The sequence below is a fragment of the Drosophila pseudoobscura genome, chromosome X (assembly GCF_009870125.1).
Source record: "Drosophila pseudoobscura strain MV-25-SWS-2005 chromosome X, UCI_Dpse_MV25, whole genome shotgun sequence".
In the NCBI taxonomy this organism is placed as follows: Eukaryota; Metazoa; Arthropoda; class Insecta; order Diptera; family Drosophilidae; genus Drosophila; species Drosophila pseudoobscura.
Genome location: NC_046683.1, coordinates 8,065,927 through 8,085,106, shown reverse-complemented (window position 1 = coordinate 8,085,106; position 19,180 = coordinate 8,065,927). Strand labels below are relative to the sequence as shown.

The following is a 19,180-nucleotide window of genomic DNA, read 5'->3' as shown; positions in this document are numbered from 1 at the left end:
CTCCCTCTCTCCTCTCCCCTGCCCTTCCCTCTTCCATGCTTCATCCTTTCTTTCGCTTCTCTTCTTTTTTCTTCCCCCCATTTAAAAATATAAATTTTGTACGCACGCAAATACGAGAATAAGGGGGAGAAATATGGGGTGTACGACGACGAATGGGTGTATGCCCTTCTCCACGGAAGTGAAAAAAAAAATTGTATAGCGCGTGTGCTTATGGACTATTTTTTCCTTCTTTTTTTCTTATGTGTAAATATGTGCGTGTGTGTGTGTGTTTGACAGATGAACAAACATTTGCTGAATGTCCCCCGCGTGTGTTAATGATATTAGACCATGTGGTGGCTTTGTGTAATACGCGACTAGTTTTACCCAAAGACAATTCAAATTCCGAAATTCCCATAGGTGTGTGTATGTGTGTGTGAGTGTGTGACTGTGTGGTTTAGTGGTTCAGTTTAAACCGCTAGGAAAGAAAGCAGAAAGTAGAACAGGCCCCAGAAAGTAGGCAACCTTTTATAACAATTTGGTTAATGCGTCAAAATGATGAGGGCGGGGGGGGACAGAGCTCAGAGGGGGTGCGCGCAGAGATACGATGGGGGAGAGAGCGAGAGAGATTGAGAGAACAAGTGTGTCATTGTTGCTGTTTATTTTTGGCAATTAGAAGTTCGTTGGTCCGTCTGTCGCCCTCTAGTGGCCGCAAACCGCAACCACATTGACATGTGCATGTGTATATGTTACCGTTTCTGTGTGTGCGTGTATAATCCCGTTCCATAGAAATATCCACAAAAAAAAAGAAATAGAAACGAAAAACAACCAAAAGCAAAAAGTCAGACAACATCGCCTGCAATGACGTCATTGCACATAAAGAAAAAAGCAAATACCACCCCCACCCCCAACGTAATCCTCTTGCCTTTCATTAAAGTTATTCATAACATAAGGCGATATAATGCGAGGCTGAGAATGGCTTTTGGATTACACCTAAATTCATTTACAGTACAGTGAAAATGTCAAGTGTAAACATAATTGCTGGTACGACCATCGTCGTCGTCATCGATATATGTAACGGAGCACCGACAGGGATTGCTTCGATATAAACCAGGGATTGCTCCGATATAAACCCACAAAGAGCGAGTTACTGTGAGAGTGTGAGTGAGTGAGTGAGATTTGGCTTACAGCCGGTTCGAGAGTGCATTTGTGTGTGGGAGAGAGAGAGTTTCCAAAAATATCCTCGTGTTCTCAGTAGAACCAGAACAGAACCCACACAGAACAGAGGAATCTCAATCAGTGCAGTGGGGCGACAACAACAACTATAAACATTTCCCATGAACGACGCAACCCTGATATGCGGCCCCCTGCATTTCTATGGAACATAAACATTTCTGGAGAAAAAGTAAACACGAAATCGAATGGGATTGCTGCCAGGCGCTTCCCTTGATGAATATAAGCGGAGAGGAGAGGAGAGCTCTTTCATCCTTTCCATTTCCAGTGTGTGATGATTCTCTCATCGTTTCAATATTCACCACGAAACGGCGGTATACACCGGAGCGTCTCCCTTTTCGAGCTTTTTTCGGCAGCAGTGCTCTGCTTTTGCTATTGCTCTTCCTCCTTTTCTTGTGTCTGTGTGTGTGTGTGTGAGCTCTCTTTTGCTTATGCTCTTCTCTTGTGGCACAGCAAGTTTCATCCCCTAAATTTTTCATTCATGGCGTGTTCCAGTAATGGAATGTTATACCAATAAACGAAATGAAACCGAAACAACATATATGTATGTATGTGTATACCATCCATCCATCCATCCAACAAACAAAGCAGCAAACCATCAAACCATATATATACTTATGTACATTTAGCACACTTTTTTGTGGACTACAAAAGCAGTGAAAATGAAAATGAAAAGCCAATGCATTTTGTATGCATCCTTCCCTTTTTTTTTTTTGCGAGTGTACTCGAGTAGTATCATAAAAACACCCGTGTCCACACGTACGGGTGCACGGGTCCGGGTACAGCTACTGGTACACGTGTACACACATGTGAGTGAGTGAGTGAGTGCGGGCCAGCTACAGATTGTGTGTGTGCGTGTGTGTGTGTGTGTGTGTGTGTGTGTTCTCTCTATAGGTCATGAACTGAATTGACCCGGTGTGAGCATCATAATTATCGTTGGGCGAAAACAAGAATCTGCTCCTCCGGGCTACAAAACTACTACTATTGCTACGGATACGGATACGGCTACTGCTACTGCTCCCGCTCTCGCGCTCGCTCTCATTAGCCCACGCACACACCTGCCACATCTGCCGCCCACTCAAGTGCAACCGGAGTCCGGGAATCAGCATGGCACGGCATTCCGTCTAATTGTACACGGGTCATACGGGGCGGATATACGTTTACGTATAAGTGTGTGTGGGTGTGTGTGTTCGAATGGATATCCTGAAATACGCAGTGCATAAATAATGGGAAGAGTGGGGGTGGGGGGGTGGCGGTATTACAAGTAAAACTGAACCAAATGCCAATCTGCATAAGTGATGGGGGCCAAGTGGTTGTGCTGTGTTTGGGGGCCAGGCTCGGGGGCAATGACAAGTGACTGGGTGGGCGATCCCAAGGCAAATTAATCCATCAATTTTAAATGCAATCTAATTGCACATTCCGGTACCCCTTCCGCGTCATTTAGTGCAAATTTAATACAATAATACTACCCAACTGCAAAACAGACGGACCATAAAAAAGGCAGTAAAAATACACCAGGAAAATATATCGAAAAAAATCAAAAAACAAGCATAAACAGAAAAAAATCACAGCCAGCTATACAATAAAACAAACACCAATAAAATAAAAAAGACCAAACCAAAGAAACCAGACAAACCAAAAGAAGAAGCACGACCAGGAGGAGGAGCTGGATAGGAGGAGTGCCAGAGCGCGAGAGAGTTGGTGGGGCTGATCTCCCGAGGAGAGTGCTGCGCCGCAAGGTGGAGATCTGGATCCAGAGTACACAGCATTACCATTGTATATAGTTTCAAACACGGAAGTCGCAAGTCCCCCAACGCCCCAAGCCCACTCTCTCTTTCTCCTCGATAAATACCCTTCCAAATCGACGACAACGTTGCCACCTCTGCCAAAAAATAATCGTTGGGGCACAGCCAGCCAGCTGCTCCATGCTCCATGCTCCAAGCTCCCAAATGCCCCCGAGCTTCTCGCGTAATTGGCCTCTCGAGTTAAATGTCCAGTTGCTGCCGCTATCGTGCCATGCGGACGGCGTGTCACTCCCGACAAATGCGTATTGTGGTTCACCTTGTGTAAAATAATTATGGCCGAGCGGTCGTTACAAAAGTATCAGAAATTGGATATAGTGACGGTATGTGTGTCCTTGTTCCTAATTCATACAAGTATGTGTATATTTTTTGTTTGATTTTAGTTTTAATTGTGCCACAATTCAGATGGGGGACTATCATACACACACATGTATGTGCATATGCAACCAAGATGGTTTTAATTTAAAGAGATCCCCCATCTATGTTGTTGGCCGCATAGATCGAACAATTATATGTTACTTTACCATCTAATGGTATAATTTCTTGGCATATTTTATCTCTATTTTTGTATTCCATATATCTATATGCATATTGTTCCATGTTATTCAGGTTGGAAGCGGCTCAGGAAGCAGTGCTAGCAGGGCATCAACAGGACTCCTTAGGCGGGGGGCACTTGGGTCGAAAGGGAGCCCATCGCTTAGCTGATAGAATGGGTGGCCCGAAAAAAGAGGAAAACCCACCAGGTGGTGGTCCGACGTCATTGTTTATCCTAACCGAGGATAACCCAATTAGAAAGTACACACGATTCATCATTGAATGGCCGCCCTTTGAATACGCTGTGTTATTGACAATCATAGCCAACTGTGTTGTGTTGGCGCTAGAGGAGCACTTGCCGGGTGGTGACAAGACAGTATTGGCTCAAAAATTGGTAAGACTAAAGCCTTTTCTCCATTCCCCCGCCCGCCCCCATCATCTATTATTCAGAAATAAATGTCTCTATCTCTCTTGTGAATAGGAAAAAACGGAGGCCTATTTTTTATGCATTTTCTGTGTAGAAGCATCGCTCAAGATCCTCGCCCTAGGGCTTGTTCTGCATAAACACTCCTATCTCAGGAATATTTGGAACATCATGGATTTTTTCGTTGTAGTGACGGGGTAAATAATTAACCAGAAGAGGATCGCCCTTTTCAAAATGCACACCACACTTTATTTTTAATGGAAAATAAGTATCTTTACACACGCAATGCAAGCTTTTCTTTTTTTTATTATATCCTTTAGTTTTTAAGCAAATTTTTGCTTTAAATTGGAGAAAAAAATGCATGGCCATAATGATGAAAAAGTATACCATTTCTTGAGGAATTATTATGACCATGAAATATACACGTGTGTGTTTGTTATTGCTAAGAATAATTTTTTTTTTTAATAGTTTTAAGAAAAGAAACCAAATGTTAATTTTAATGAGGGAAAGTCTCTGCATAAGTTAACAATTAATAAGCAAAACAGATATATTAATAATAACTTCCCGTCCGATGCGATCGTAAACCGTTCGTGAACAGAGCCATGACGATATTTGCTGAGGCCAATATAGATGTTGACCTGCGTATGTTGAGGTCTTTTCGTGTCTTACGACCGCTGAAGCTCGTATCCCGAATTCCAAGTAAGACTTCGAGCCAACAAATCAACATTAGTTATAGTACCATTTGAATAAGGACCTTAGGCCAGACTAAAATAACACATTTATATATCCTACTTTATATAGTAGATCTTGGCTAGCAAGCCACACATCAAAAATTATAATTGAACATTCAAATTGCATTATAGAACGAGCTATAGCTACGATGTGTGTCGTCTTAGTAAGTGTTCAAGTAGAAACTATAATGGATCTCCAATTCTAAACGCTATAAGAAAGGAAATGGATATAGACTGCATCGATAGGATGCCTCCCATATTTCGGATTGGAGCTAGATCGGATATATGTAGTTATTTTCATTTCATATATATGTACACATCGACCTCTTTATGCTATATTATTCTAATGGATAGAACAATATTGCATAGAAAAAGGGGTCGGATATGTACCTAAGATAAAACTGTGATTAGATATCTATGAAAATTGAACATTATGTACTTTATTCCGGCTATACAATATCGTAACATTAATATTAACTTTTATTTGATAATCAATTATTAATTAGTTTAGAAATGAATAATCATAAAGTCAGCGTGGGATTTAGATGCCGAGCCATGGATCAGTGTAATAGCCATAGAAATCACATACTGTAGAGGTTTTGCTTCTCTTAAACACCGATGCAGTGGCGACTTTAGATCGTTCCTGCATCGTTCCGAGCCCAAAAGGTCATATATTATAGATATATTTTAGATTTAAGATTATATTTGTCCCATAGAATACACATTTTATAGCTATGCCATGGAACAATTGACAACTGTAGAAGATAATCAACACTATGCACTGACGACAATAGATCGCTCCTGCATAGTGGATATAAATCCATCCCAAACTTGCAAATATTATATACATATATATCTGGGATTTAAGATTATATTTGGGGCATAGCATATACATTTTATAGCTAATTCTTTAAATACTTATTACTTGTAAATGCTATACCTAACTAAAAGACAGTTGAAAAGAATAGAGTTTGTAGAATTTCCTATTCATAAAGTGATTTTTATAAGATATATCTTAAACCATCTTAAAACGTAATTGATTTTATTTTGCCTTTTCCCGCTAATGAAATCTTTATTCTTTTATGTATGCTAGATATTTTCTTAATAGAACATTTTGATACTGTATACATAAAGTAGTTTGGATTTGCTCTCCAGATGATTGAATGTGGCTCAGCCCTGAGGGCAGAGCGCAGGGTAGAGCAGATACAAACTATTGAAAGTTTTCGCTTGGGTCTCCCATTGTGTGTGCGAAATATATGAACTAGCCGCCGAGCGTTAAGTTAAACGTAAATGTATCAGTTAATGTATGTATCTTTTTTGATTCGACATTATTATAAACGTTTAGTTGCTATTCGCTTTGTTTCGATTTAAGGTTCGATTTAAGATGCACCCTTTATGGAATAATTTTCTTTATACATACATATATTGTATTTGATTTTATTCATATTTGAATTGTTTTTGGATATTCATTGAGTATCGCTAATCAACTAATTTCAACTACTCGTTTCGATCGCTTAACGTCTGCAAACAGATTCATGACACAGTACCCACAAATAGGGCCCGAGGTAGACCTAAGAACACTTAGAGCCATTCGTGTGCTACGGCCCTTAAAATTAGTGTCTGGAATTCCTAGTGAGTAGTTCCTCGTGTTTCAATTTAATAATCTCTCTACTCTTTCTACTACTTTTCGTACTGTTTTTATTTTATGAGAGTATCTTTGGACGCTCTATTAAGATTGTAAATATAGTAACGTAACTATATGATGGTCACTCCATCGAATTGTTTTTTTGTATTCGTACTATACATAGACTGTGGTAGGGGCTCCTTCGAGCCCATGTAAATATTAATGTGTAACTAGCAAAAGCTGCATTGCGAATCTTTTCTAATCCAACCCATTCTTTCCAACTCTTCAATCGACCCGCCGTGGAAACCGAAACTGAAACTGGATTGGATCTACATCTACATCGTCCACATAGGTTTACAAGTAGTTTTAAAATCTATAATCAAGGCGATGGCACCTTTACTGCAAATCGGTCTCTTGGTGTTGTTTGCAATCGTAATATTTGCAATCATTGGACTCGAGTTTTATTCGGGCGCACTGCATAAGACTTGTTATAGCTTAGAAGATCCAAGTAAACCAAAAACCTACAAACCATTTAACATATAGAGCTGATTAAAACCAATACTCTCTCCTCTCTTTCCTTTCCCTTTGCTCTGTGGCGTGCACAGATAAACTAGTGAAGGAGGGCGAATCAGAGACACCCTGCAACACGGACAACAGCACAGAGAAGGCAGGCGGCTCCTTTGTATGCAATAACACCACGAGCATGTGTCTGGAGAAATGGGATGGACCAAATTCAGGCATAACGAGTTTCGATAATATTGGATTCGCCATGTTGACCGTATTCCAATGTATCACAATGGAGGGCTGGACGTCAATACTCTATTGGGTACTCTATATAACACACTAAGACATTAAGTAAACCCTCTAATACTTTTCTTTTTTGTGATCCATAGACCAACGACGCATTAGGTTCAACATTTAATTGGATATATTTCGTGCCTCTTATAGTTATAGGCTCATTTTTTATGCTCAACTTAGTTCTTGGTGTCTTGAGTGGGTAAGTTGGTTCTATCTTACTCTCGCTGATCTGATCGTGTGCTCTAACAATCTATCCGATCTTATACACCGTAACAAAATTTACTATTTCAACTACTCTTACTATTACTATTACTATATATGATTATTATTTTTGAATTGAAGTTAATTCTGTTTTTTGGGTGGGAGAGTTTGAATGTACCACACAGATATTTGGGGGTGGGGTTCCCCTCACCATTCCATTCAAAATTCAATCCTACCAGATTATACATATGTTTGTGTGTATATATAGTTGCTCCCAACCCAGACACCTATTCGATGTAAGGTATTGCAAAAATTACAGCTGATTCGATCTGTTTTTTGTGGGTTGGGTTTTGTGATGTTCAGACTGCTCCTGTTTATACATATGTACATATGTATGTATTGTATTTATGATTTTTTAACCTATTTTCTATTTTTGTTTGGGACTTTCTGTTAAATGTATGCATTAAATGATCCTCGTATTCCTCGAATATTCAGAGAGTTTTCGAACGAACGTAACCGCGTCGAGCGTCGCATGGAGTTTCAGAAATGCCGTTTTCGGGCCATGTTTCAGACAGCAATGGTCTCGTACCTTGATTGGATCACACAAGCAGGTTTATACAAATAGTTCTAAACCTCCCAAACCCCCCAGTTCCAGTTCCAGTCCCTGTACCTCACCCTCGAATGCAACCAACAGTAAAAACAGCCATTGAACATTTAGAGAAACCAAGCAAATCGAAACAGAGCTATACTATATAGTATATATATAATATAATACCCAATATTCGATAAACCCAGGAAATCCCTTTAGTACTATGAATATCTCTCAGACAACAACAACAAAATAGCAGACATCCATTTAAAACAAACTCAATTAAAAAACGAACCAAAGTACTTCCAAACAACATACTATATTCGTTATAAGGAAATTGTTTGAATTTTACTGCTAGTTATGTACGTACTACTACTACTATTCCCAATATAATACTTTATAGAACGCAAGAAAATCCAATAATAATCCATAATAATCCACGGCCACAAAGAGTTGCTAAATAATACATATTACTACTACTACTACTACTCCAAAATGAATTGATTATGCGAAAAATGCTGTTCGTTCACCCCCAAAATGCCAAACCAATCTACTATGTACACCCACCAACCCATATACTTTCTTAATCGTTCCCCCCGAACAGTACGTATTCTATGCATTTTGCTATACACCTAACTTTAGTTGAATTTAAACTAACATAGAGACAATTATATTGCCCCAAAAACTAAACTTAATAGCTAGCCATACTACATACATACAATATATAGTAATTCTATTACTTCCGAAAATAAACGAGATTCCTCAACCCCACAATCCGACTCCGTCCCAGCGGAGTGTCGAGAAATATTAAGATATAATGTTACTATATACTTTATACTATATACACCACTGACATGACATACTCAAGTGCACCCAAATAAAAACGCATCAAAACCCACATCCAGAACCACTTCCGATGATGCCATCACATCGCCCAATGGGATGGGTACGAGTGTACTCCTCGCTGGCTTGCCCTATAAATCATCCTGCATACTGCATACACACTCGTATATGTGTATACTCCGTATATAGTACCCATTGAAAATTGTTCCCTTGACTTCTGACCTGATTCCAAGGGTCTCTGTCCCGTCCCGTTCCGTCCCGCTGGGGAGCCATCATTCGAGAACCGACCGACAACCGAGCCAACAAATATATCAAAATGTGCTATTATCGTTTTAGTTGCCACTAAATAATTTCCACTATCTCTGTCCCTATTTTTGATTTGATTTTATTTGGATTTCCATTTGGAATGAGTTATGATTTAAATTCTTCTTTAATTTGATCTATGGAATTCTCTAAACTATTCTCGTACAAAGATGTGAAGATTGTTGCTGTTGTAATGCTAATGCTGCATACTACTCGTACTGATCAATTCTTACATCTGATCAATCAAATTGAAATCGAAATCGAAAACGAAATCAAATCCTGTTTTTCGGTTTATCACATTCTATTTTGATTATTTTTTGTAGTGAATTCGCAAAAGAACGAGAAAAAGTAGAAAATAGACAAGAGTTTCTTAAACTTAGAAGGCAGCAGCAACTAGAAAGAGAGTTAAACGGCTATGTTGAATGGATTTGTAAAGCTGGTATAGTATTTAACCCCTATTTCTTGTTTGTAAAATCTATCTTATATATGTACACTCCTATAATACACTCACACCTCTCATACCACTATACATCAAAACAATAAGAATACTCGAAGAAACACTAACAAAAAATGGAACACTTTACAGACCAGACCAACGAAATGCATAAAATACTTGCCCGAAAACATGGAAAGCTTGGAAATGTTTTATAACTCTGAAACCCACAACTTGAACATTTCATCAAGAATCTTCTATAAACTACTCATGCAGAACTCATGCACAATTCTCATTTGTCAAGATCTTTCTTTCAAAGAACAAAGAATATACGAGCCATGGTTCTTTATCATCCCAACGAATCCATATAGTATACTGTTAAAGAAGTTTGTGCATGTCTTAAAAGGTCTTATGCAATGTCAATGAGGATTTAATTCCCTAAAAATCGAACAGAGTTGTGTTATTATTCAATTTGAGATCATCTCTCACTGCAGTTTGAGGTACATTCATCTTAATCATCTCGTTTGGAAATGTCCAACCATATTATATACATCTAAATATATATAGGTATATATACCAGTTGTACTCAGATAATTTATATATATATATATAGCCAGCACCTGTGGCACATTCTTAGCGTACCTTTGTCCTTATACAATAGAACCAAAAACTGATAAAAGCTCCTGTGCATTGCCAAGTGTAAAGTAATATCCCACACAAAGATGAAAATATCGTATAAATATATATAGACCGATCATGCTCCCCACTATACAAAAGACATACCCCACATATACCTACTATATATCGTACTATTTGTAAAAGTATATACCACATATATACTCCTTTGTGCTAATTTTGTTGATCAGAACGAAAAGCCTTGCTGTGATCGAAATACCAATTGATGCATTTTAATGATATTATTTCAGAGGAGGTGATACTAGCCGAAGAGCGGACAACAGAGGAGGAGAAAATGCACATAATGGAGGGTGATTGTCATACTCTTATTTAATATTAACGATTTCTCTATATTAATGATAATTTGTTGATTTTTAGCACGAAGACGAAATGCAGCCAAGCGGAAAAAGCTGAAAAGTTTGGGAAAATCGAAATCAACAGACACTGAAGAGGAGGAGGCCGAGGAGGACTATGGCGATGATGGTAAGAAAGATATTTAAAAAATTAATTTAAGAAACAAAATTTTCGATATAAGGTTCTGAGGAAACAAGGTTCTCAAGTGTCGGCTATCAAAAATATCAAAGATAGGGCATAACTATATCACGATGAGAACGTGGGCAAGAGGGCCAAGCATGGACCTTTGTACTATATCCGTATTGAAATTTGTACACCAAAACACACACACGAAATGCTACAATTTTTGAATTGCGTTGAGTTGGATTTTAATTGTCTAGTTTTCTTGTTCAACGAATGTCTTTACAACTAAAAACAAAAAATACTTATAAATAATACAAGTTTTGTCTTTGCTTAAAAACCGAAAGCCGAAATGCAATTAATTTTGATATTTCGTTTCTTCATTTGAACCGTACAATATTCTCAAACAACAAAACGAAATTGTAAATCTCTTACATTGAATATCGTTTCAAAATGTGTAAGTAAATTATAATTTATTTATTCGCTGCACAACCCAAAACACACACACACACACATACACAACACACGAATCGGTGAAGCAGTTATCTAAAATTAATGCTCCGCACAACAGAACCTATATACATAAATCATAATCTTTGTTGTACTTCCACTCGTATGTAAAGTTCACACAAATGTGTTTTTGTATAAAGAAAAGAGTAGACCATACAATTAGACCATTTTACTGCTTGCAAACATTCTTTCGGGTTAGATTTAGATTGCATCATAAATAGGTCTTTGATATAGTGCACCAATTGATACCGAAATCATCTAAATAATGTGTGATCCTGATTTATTCAGAATTATGATCCAGACGCATAATTATGAGGCGCGGGCCATTAGAAATGTTCTATATGTATAACTAGATTTAAAAAGAATAAAGGGAAATTATTTTGTATTGTTTATTCTGGTGTAAAATGAAAATTCATACCATTTCCAACAAGGGTTCCCAACAAAATGCTCAAGTTGGACTCTAAACATATATCTGACTAGATGATCTAACGGAATGCTAACCAGAACAAAAATAACATCTTGTAGGACAAGAGTGAAAATTAAATTCAATTAAAAACAAAGCAAATGCAAATTCCAATCAGATGTACATTTCTTTTAAAGGTACAGCTTTGACTAGAAAGAATAAAAAAAGATAAATGATATTTCCCATAAGAATACATTTCTACTCGTGGATAGCGTTCTACTCTAGCGTATACATGTATAGCAATTTATACAGTCCTTTATCTGTTCTTTGCCGATCAATTTAATGATATTATTCCTATGATTTATGACATAATAAGGGATAACTTTAAACTCAACAATAATAATAGCAAATCAAAGTACAAAAATCGATTAAATATACTAAAAAAAAAGCTTAGGCTGAAAAGAACAACATTTAAATTTTAAGTAGAAAATAATATTTGAACTGAGATTTAAAGAGCATGAATACATATCATATGTATGTATGTACATCCGCGGCACAAAAAAGTAATCTCTGTCTAGTGCTAGTCCTATGGGTGCATCACACCTGTGTAACGTAACATCGTACTTATATCGATTAGATCTGTCTGTATTACGTATGTACTCTTACCACATATGTATGTATATGTATGCTAAGTGCCAATAATTATAGAGTAACCAAGGCAACAACCACTGTGTCTACATACAATATATCTCCATCACATTGTATTTGAGTAAAATTAATATAAGATAACAGTGGGTTTTAGAGCTATAACAGATGAAAGTTGAAAAACTTTTAGTTCTGAAACGCACTGTAGTATCTGGTTGTGCGCCATAGGTGGAGATTATATTCATATATGTTCCCACACAACGTGATCTATTGAACCTTGCTAACAATGTCTGTTCGTTTTGGTTCTTTGTGTGTGTCTTCCATCCCGCAGGTTATCTGAAAACTCGCTCTAAACCTCAAGGCAGTTGTACGGGATTCTGGCGAGCGGAGAAGAGATTTCGCTTCTGGATCCGTCACACGGTGAAGACGCAGTGGTTCTACTGGTTCGTGATCGTACTCGTCTTTCTGAACACAGTTTGTGTGGCCGTCGAGCACTATGGCCAGCCGTCGTTCCTCACAGAATTTCTGTGTAAGTAGATCAGTAGATCAGATGGATCATCGGTCGATTAAATGTTTCGTTTCGTGTTTGATATTTCAGATTATGCGGAATTCATATTCCTCGGTCTCTTCATGTCGGAGATGTTCATCAAGATGTACGCTTTGGGGCCCCGCATCTACTTTGAGTCGTCGTTCAACCGTTTTGATTGTGTTGTCATTAGTGGTTCGATATTCGAGGTGATCTGGTCCGAGGTCAAGGGAGGCTCGTTCGGTCTGTCCGTGCTGCGTGCACTGCGACTACTGCGCATCTTCAAAGTAACCAAATACTGGTCATCGCTGCGCAATCTAGTCATCTCACTGCTGAACTCAATGAGATCGATTATCTCGCTGCTGTTCCTGCTCTTCTTGTTCATACTGATATTCGCACTGCTTGGCATGCAGCTATTTGGCGGTCAGTTCAATCTGCCCGGAGGCACGCCCGAGACCAATTTTAATACATTCCCGATAGCCCTGTTGACCGTATTCCAAATTCTCACTGGCGAGGATTGGAACGAAGTCATGTACCAGGGCATCATATCGCAAGGTGGTGCACAGAAAGGAATGATTTACTCTATGTAAGTTTTTCGGCTTAATCTTGTACACTCTCTCACTGTCTCTCTCTCTCTCTGTCTTGATCATATGCATTGTACGCTATTTGCATTCAATTTTTGGAATTCAATATTTACCGAGCTAACTAATATCAGATAACCCCCCACTCCCATATCTCCTCTGGGACCCTAGCTAATTCTAGAACTTACTCCCTGACTCATTTAAATGTATATCGGTCGTACTTGTACGTTAGCTTAGTATTCCGTATTCGTATTCGTATTTTGTATTTCGTATTTGTGTGTCCTTTAACTCCCTAAAATCGAAGAGGAGTCCTAGTCATTGAACGTCGAACCATTAATCTGTGCAATCGAGCACGAAAAAAAAACCAAAGAGACTTTGGAGCTTGAAGAATTTTATTGAAATTATTGAAATTCTGCAAGCCCAAGTCCCTAAAGTTACACGTTCCACGTCCATCAGCAAGAGTCAACCTGCGCCACCCCAAATCAACGGTCACCAAATCCGTAAGTGTAGAAAAAATGCTAATTGAAACTTTACACGAAAGCTAATGCCTTACGTTTCCATTACCATATCTATCTTTGCAGCTTTTCCACGACTTGTTGGCCTTGGCTCTAAGACAGCTGTGTAGTAGTAACCGTAGTTCTCATAGTTCCTACCACTACCCCACTACCCACTCCAAGATCTTGTTCGGAATACTTGATTGATTGCCTGTTCATACATACATGCATACATACATACACCTCTCATGCATAGATCCTAGACTAAGAAACGCTATAATGTAAATCCATTCAATCACTTAATTTCTATTGTGTTCTTGATGTTATCCCCCCAAACAGATACTTTATCGTTTTGGTACTCTTCGGTAATTACACGCTCTTAAATGTTTTCTTGGCTATCGCCGTTGATAATTTGGCGAATGCACAAGAGTTAACAGCAGCCGAAGAGGAACAAGTCGAAGAGGATAAAGAGAAACAACTGCAAGAACTTGAAAAGGAAATGGAGGCCCTACAGGGCGATGGCGTACATGTGGAAAACGGCGACGGCACTGTGGCCGTAACGAAAGGAAAGAGCAAAAAGAAGGAGGAGGAGAAAAAGGAGGAGGAGGAAGTGACCGAGGGACCGAAGCCAATGTTGCCATACTCATCGATGTTTATACTCTCACCAACCAATCCGTAAATATTCTTCCATCCACTCAATCATGCTTCCAATCTATCACGTCATGAGGCTTTCCGTTGTTGTGAGGGCTACGTGCCGGGGGGTTTTTTTTTTGTCATACTACTCGTAGATGTAAGATAATCCAGATCTCTTCCAGGAACTTCTCATATGTAACATATATGAATGCATCGTCCGGTCGATACAGAGTCGGCCAACCTAAAACTGGGGGAAAGACAGATGCCTAATTAAACGCGAATAATTTAAGAGTACCAACTCGTTTCGTAGATTCCATTTCCATTTAGTCCGTGGTGTCGATCCAAGGCTCCTTTTTGCAGGTATTCTCGGGCATTGCTTAGATATCGTTAATTGTTGCTCTATATATTATACATATATACATATATATATATATTTAATCGTTACATCAAATAGCCCTATCAATGACATTACTCTAATCTATTTATGATAATCAACGAAATCAAACTGAGTATAACAAAATCACTAACTATTTTTAAAACTTTTTTTTTCTTTTTTACCTTTTACCTTTTTGGATTCGTTACAATTTTATGTTGCACACAACCAACAAAACAAAACAAATATTAATCAATCGATTGATTGTATGAATCGACATCTATTTGTAAATATATTCAACAACAATATCTGATTACTATCACCAATCACCATCAAAATAATCACCAAAACACCATTACAACAAACACCACCACGATAAACGGCAATCATCATCTATCTTCTCAACATCCATCTCAACAAAAACACCTTCAACAACAACAACAACAACAACATCTACAACAACTTCAACAACAACGACGAACGCATTTCTAAATTATAATCAACCACAAAACAAATATTCAAATTTTAAAATATCAATTGGAACGACTACAAAAATATGAAATCCAACAACCAAAAATATCAAAACTAATAAACGGGTGACGAAATAATACATCGCAATCGGAAAATGAAAATGACAACAAAAAAAAAAAACACTTAAAAATACAAAACAAATTATATATAAAAACCAAAACGAAACTGCAAACCGAATTTGATGCCACCCCGAATGAAAAAAAAAAATGATCATGCGCCTAATTTTATGACGATACCATATCAACCAAAACTAAATCTAATTATGATTACCGATACCACCCACAAACAAAAAACCCACATTCGATGTCCGATATATATTCGATAAACGATAAACGAACGACTCTTATACAGCATACGACGCGGCGCCCATTGGGTTGTTAATTTGCCATATTTTGATTTCTTCATTATGGTCGTCATCTCAATGTCATCAATAGCATTAGCAGCCGAAGATCCCGTTCGTGAGAACTCGAGGCGAAACAAGATATTGAATTACTTTGATTATGCATTTACCGGCGTATTCACGATAGAAATGTTGCTGAAAATTGTAGACTTGGGTGTGATACTGCACCCTGGCAGCTATTTAAGAGAATTCTGGAATATTATGGATGCTGTGGTCGTTATATGCGCTGCTGTTAGTTTCGGTTTCGATATGAGCGGTAGCAGCGCTGGACAAAATTTATCGACTATTAAATCGCTACGTGTATTGCGTGTACTCCGGCCATTGAAGACCATTAAGCGTGTACCAAAATTGAAAGCCGTCTTCGATTGCGTCGTGAACTCATTGAAAAATGTTGTTAACATTCTAATCGTGTACATATTGTTTCAATTTATATTTTCTGTTATTGGAGTACAATTGTTCAATGGAAAATTTTTTTATTGTACGGACGAAAGTAAACATACTTCCGCAGAGTGCCAGTAAGTAAAATTTATAGTCAACTTTCAAAATTTTCCGTTTGTTCGTTCGCTCTCTATTGTTTGGTTTTCTGTTTTTCTTTCCGTTTGAGTTTCCTTTACTGTTTGGTTTTCTTATTGTATTATCCTTATTATGAACTTTTCTTTTATTATATTATTATATTTACAAATATATTACTTAGACCCCATCATTTGATTCTTCGTTGTATATGTGTGTCGTATCGTTTTTGGGATCATTTGTTTGCCATAGGGCTCTCGACCATAATGTCATATAAGTTTTTCGATCCTTCTGTAGTAGTTATCTCTATGTTTTAGGTTTGATCAATTTATATCCTCTATATAGTGGCTAGCTCTCCCACTCTCTCACACACAAACACACACGATCTCTACGACTGTAACTCTCTCTCTCGCTATCTATCTGTCTGTTACTCTGTTGCTAACTTTGTCTCTCTGTTGTATGTTTCTCTGTCGAAGATCCAAGTATCCAGAAGTCAGTATCCATCAAAAATAGAACTTTAAATACTTAGATACATACAATAACTCGTACGTACATTGCGTAGCTTCTAGAGCTAGAAAGAACAACAAAATCATTTCACCCACTCGTACGGAGAGGTCTACTATTAGGGGACAACTTACATTGTACATTCATACATATCTAAAATAAAACAATATACAGTAGAAATCATTAGGGGTTATCCACCTGGACATGCCTCCGCCATCTAATAATCCTCTCTCCCCACACATTGATGTCTAGCTGTATGGTTTTGTTGTTTAGCTATATATCTCAATATATGTATATCCGAGACCTATATATACGTCTGTACATATATACATATATATATAGTACATGCCTATGTCTGTTCTGTGTTCCTATCTACTCGTACATGCATACATACATATACATATATGTTTTGTAAGTTAAGAGCATCCAGAGAGAGTATAGTCTGTGGATCCGTAACCCTTGATCCGATGATGGGGTTTCGTATACTGGCATCAGTAATACCGCAAAAAGTGAATAGAGAAAGGGAGCCGATCCTTGTAAATAAATCGAAATGGGGAGCATTTAAGACATTAGTTCTCCCCGTTCCCGTCCACGTCCCTCGCCCGACCCTGTTTCGTATGTGTGTTGAATGATCGTTTTCGTTAACCTTTTTACATGTCTCTTAAGATATTGTGTTTCTTCTGTTCGTTACGTTTATCATCTTTCGTTATCGAGTAAACAAAAAAGGTGCACTGATTCAACAGAATGTAAGAGTAGCATTTTAAAGTTTCTTGCCCAGTTTTTCTTGCCTGACTTGTCTAATCAACAGTCATGCTCGCAAACGGGCCAAAAACCAAAAAAAAAAAAAAAAACAAAAAATAAAAAATAATAAAGAAAAAATGGAAAGGAAAATAAGGAAAGAGAAGCATTCCAGACTTAACCGGACATACAAAAAAATGGCAAAAAGAAAAATTTATACGAAAATGCGCCCGAATCAACATACAGAAACGTAGTCCTGTGAAATGCGAAACTACAGATACCAGTTACCACCTGAAAAATACCTTTTACAGTTACGCTTAATTTCTCTATGTTTGTGTTATATATCTATATAGTTAATAATCCGTTGAGCCGTATATCAATATATCTATCTGTTGTATCTGTTGCCATCACCAATCAAATCTCGGGAAAGACCAATATCAAATTATCCTATTGCGAGTATAATTCAAATGCAAGAGCAAGAAAAGAAGAAGAACCACCGCGCTTAGCCTGTGTATATATAAATCATCAAGATACTACTACTACTATGTTTCATTTATTTGCAAATTGGGTATTCTCCAAATACCAAAGAGTCCATATTACTACCAGAAGATTTCTTAATAAGCACGCGCATAGCAAAAACACGGGCCGTGTTAGGAATAGGTATACTTAGGTATAGTTATAGGTATACTATATCCATTCAACAATAACTCAGAGAAGAGAGAAAAGCCAACGGCCCGGTTACAGAATAGTTTTTCTCCAGTTTCCAGTCAGTTCTCAACCTCTAGAAGCGTCCCCACCGTCCAAAGCATTTTCTCATCCCAAAATAGCATTTGTACATATCGAGATCGAAATATGTATGAGTTTCTGTATAGAAAGAGGCGATACCGTGTTGATTTTTGATTGCCAAAAACATTGTGTAAAGACTAGTGTATGAATAGATCTGATCTGCTATAATTGTAGGAATCGTAAAAACCATCTCGTAGACTCCATAGACACTAAACCAATTAGATGACGAGCTCTTTCCCCATATTTATGTGTGTGCATTAGAGTTTCATTATGTATTATGTATTTTTACCACCAAAAATTACCACAAATTGAATTGAAACTGTCGTCACTCCGCCAAACGACTACTCGCACAACGTGCACTCGCGATACATGGGTCGGTCGAGTGTAAAGACCTTACACTCGCCGCCACGTCGCAGTTGAGAAGTGAAAAACAAAAGCAGATACTTACGCCTCTGAAAGAATGAGAGTATCGGTTTGTTTTAACTGTTTGGCTTCGTATGCAATAACTGGGAGCCCCAGCCAATCTATCCAATTGATCAATCAAATCAAATCACAATCAAATTTAATTAAAAAGAAAAATAAGAAACAAAAAGAATACCAAATCAAGTTACATATGTACACGTACATACTCGTACCAGCATACATGCATTGAAAAACATTCACGCCCAAAATAACAAAAACAACAACAGCTGAGAGGACAACACTCGCCACTCGCCACTCGCTACTCGCTACACGCTATTCGGTAGAGTAGAGTAGAGTGTAAATACTCGCTTGAGCGCGCTGCTTTGTTACACATCACCGAACGAACAACGGGCCGAACCACGCTCGAAGCCAATGACGATACGACAACGATAAAACAACGAGAGTAAAGGACTCGCCCGCTCGCACACTCGCTCGTTTCTTGGG

General features: G+C 38.0%; 1 protein-coding gene across 48 annotated transcripts in view; it reads left to right on the top strand.

Annotated features, from left to right (window-relative positions):
- The window catches only part of cac (calcium voltage-gated channel subunit cacophony), a 59,563-nt gene that overhangs the window by 3,581 nt on the left and 36,802 nt on the right, over nt 1-19,180 (top strand). For 31 of the 48 annotated variants that reach the window (XR_004470537.1, XR_004470538.1, XM_033384595.1 and 28 more), the window contains 13 exons: nt 3,621-3,939; nt 4,027-4,166; nt 6,232-6,332; nt 6,677-6,832; nt 6,930-7,150; nt 7,218-7,321; nt 9,382-9,497; nt 10,418-10,477; nt 10,545-10,649; nt 12,530-12,727; nt 12,797-13,310; nt 14,139-14,474; nt 15,688-16,251. Coding sequence is in view for 46 of the 48 variants with exons in the window: in XM_033384595.1 (XP_033240486.1) it covers nt 3,621-3,939; nt 4,027-4,166; nt 6,232-6,332; nt 6,677-6,832; nt 6,930-7,150; nt 7,218-7,321; nt 9,382-9,497; nt 10,418-10,477; nt 10,545-10,649; nt 12,530-12,727; nt 12,797-13,310; nt 14,139-14,474; nt 15,688-16,251 (2,934 nt within the window). In the remaining 2 variants the exon portion in view is untranslated. Of the gene's footprint in view, nt 1-2,653; nt 3,335-3,620; nt 3,940-4,026; nt 4,167-4,567; nt 4,669-6,231; nt 6,333-6,676; nt 6,833-6,929; nt 7,151-7,217; nt 7,322-7,818; nt 7,935-9,381; nt 9,498-10,417; nt 10,478-10,544; nt 10,650-12,529; nt 12,728-12,796; nt 13,311-14,138; nt 14,475-15,687; nt 16,252-19,180 lie in introns of those variants that run through there. The other 17 variants (XM_033384597.1, XM_033384625.1, XM_033384622.1 and 14 more) reach the window with 6 other exon arrangements.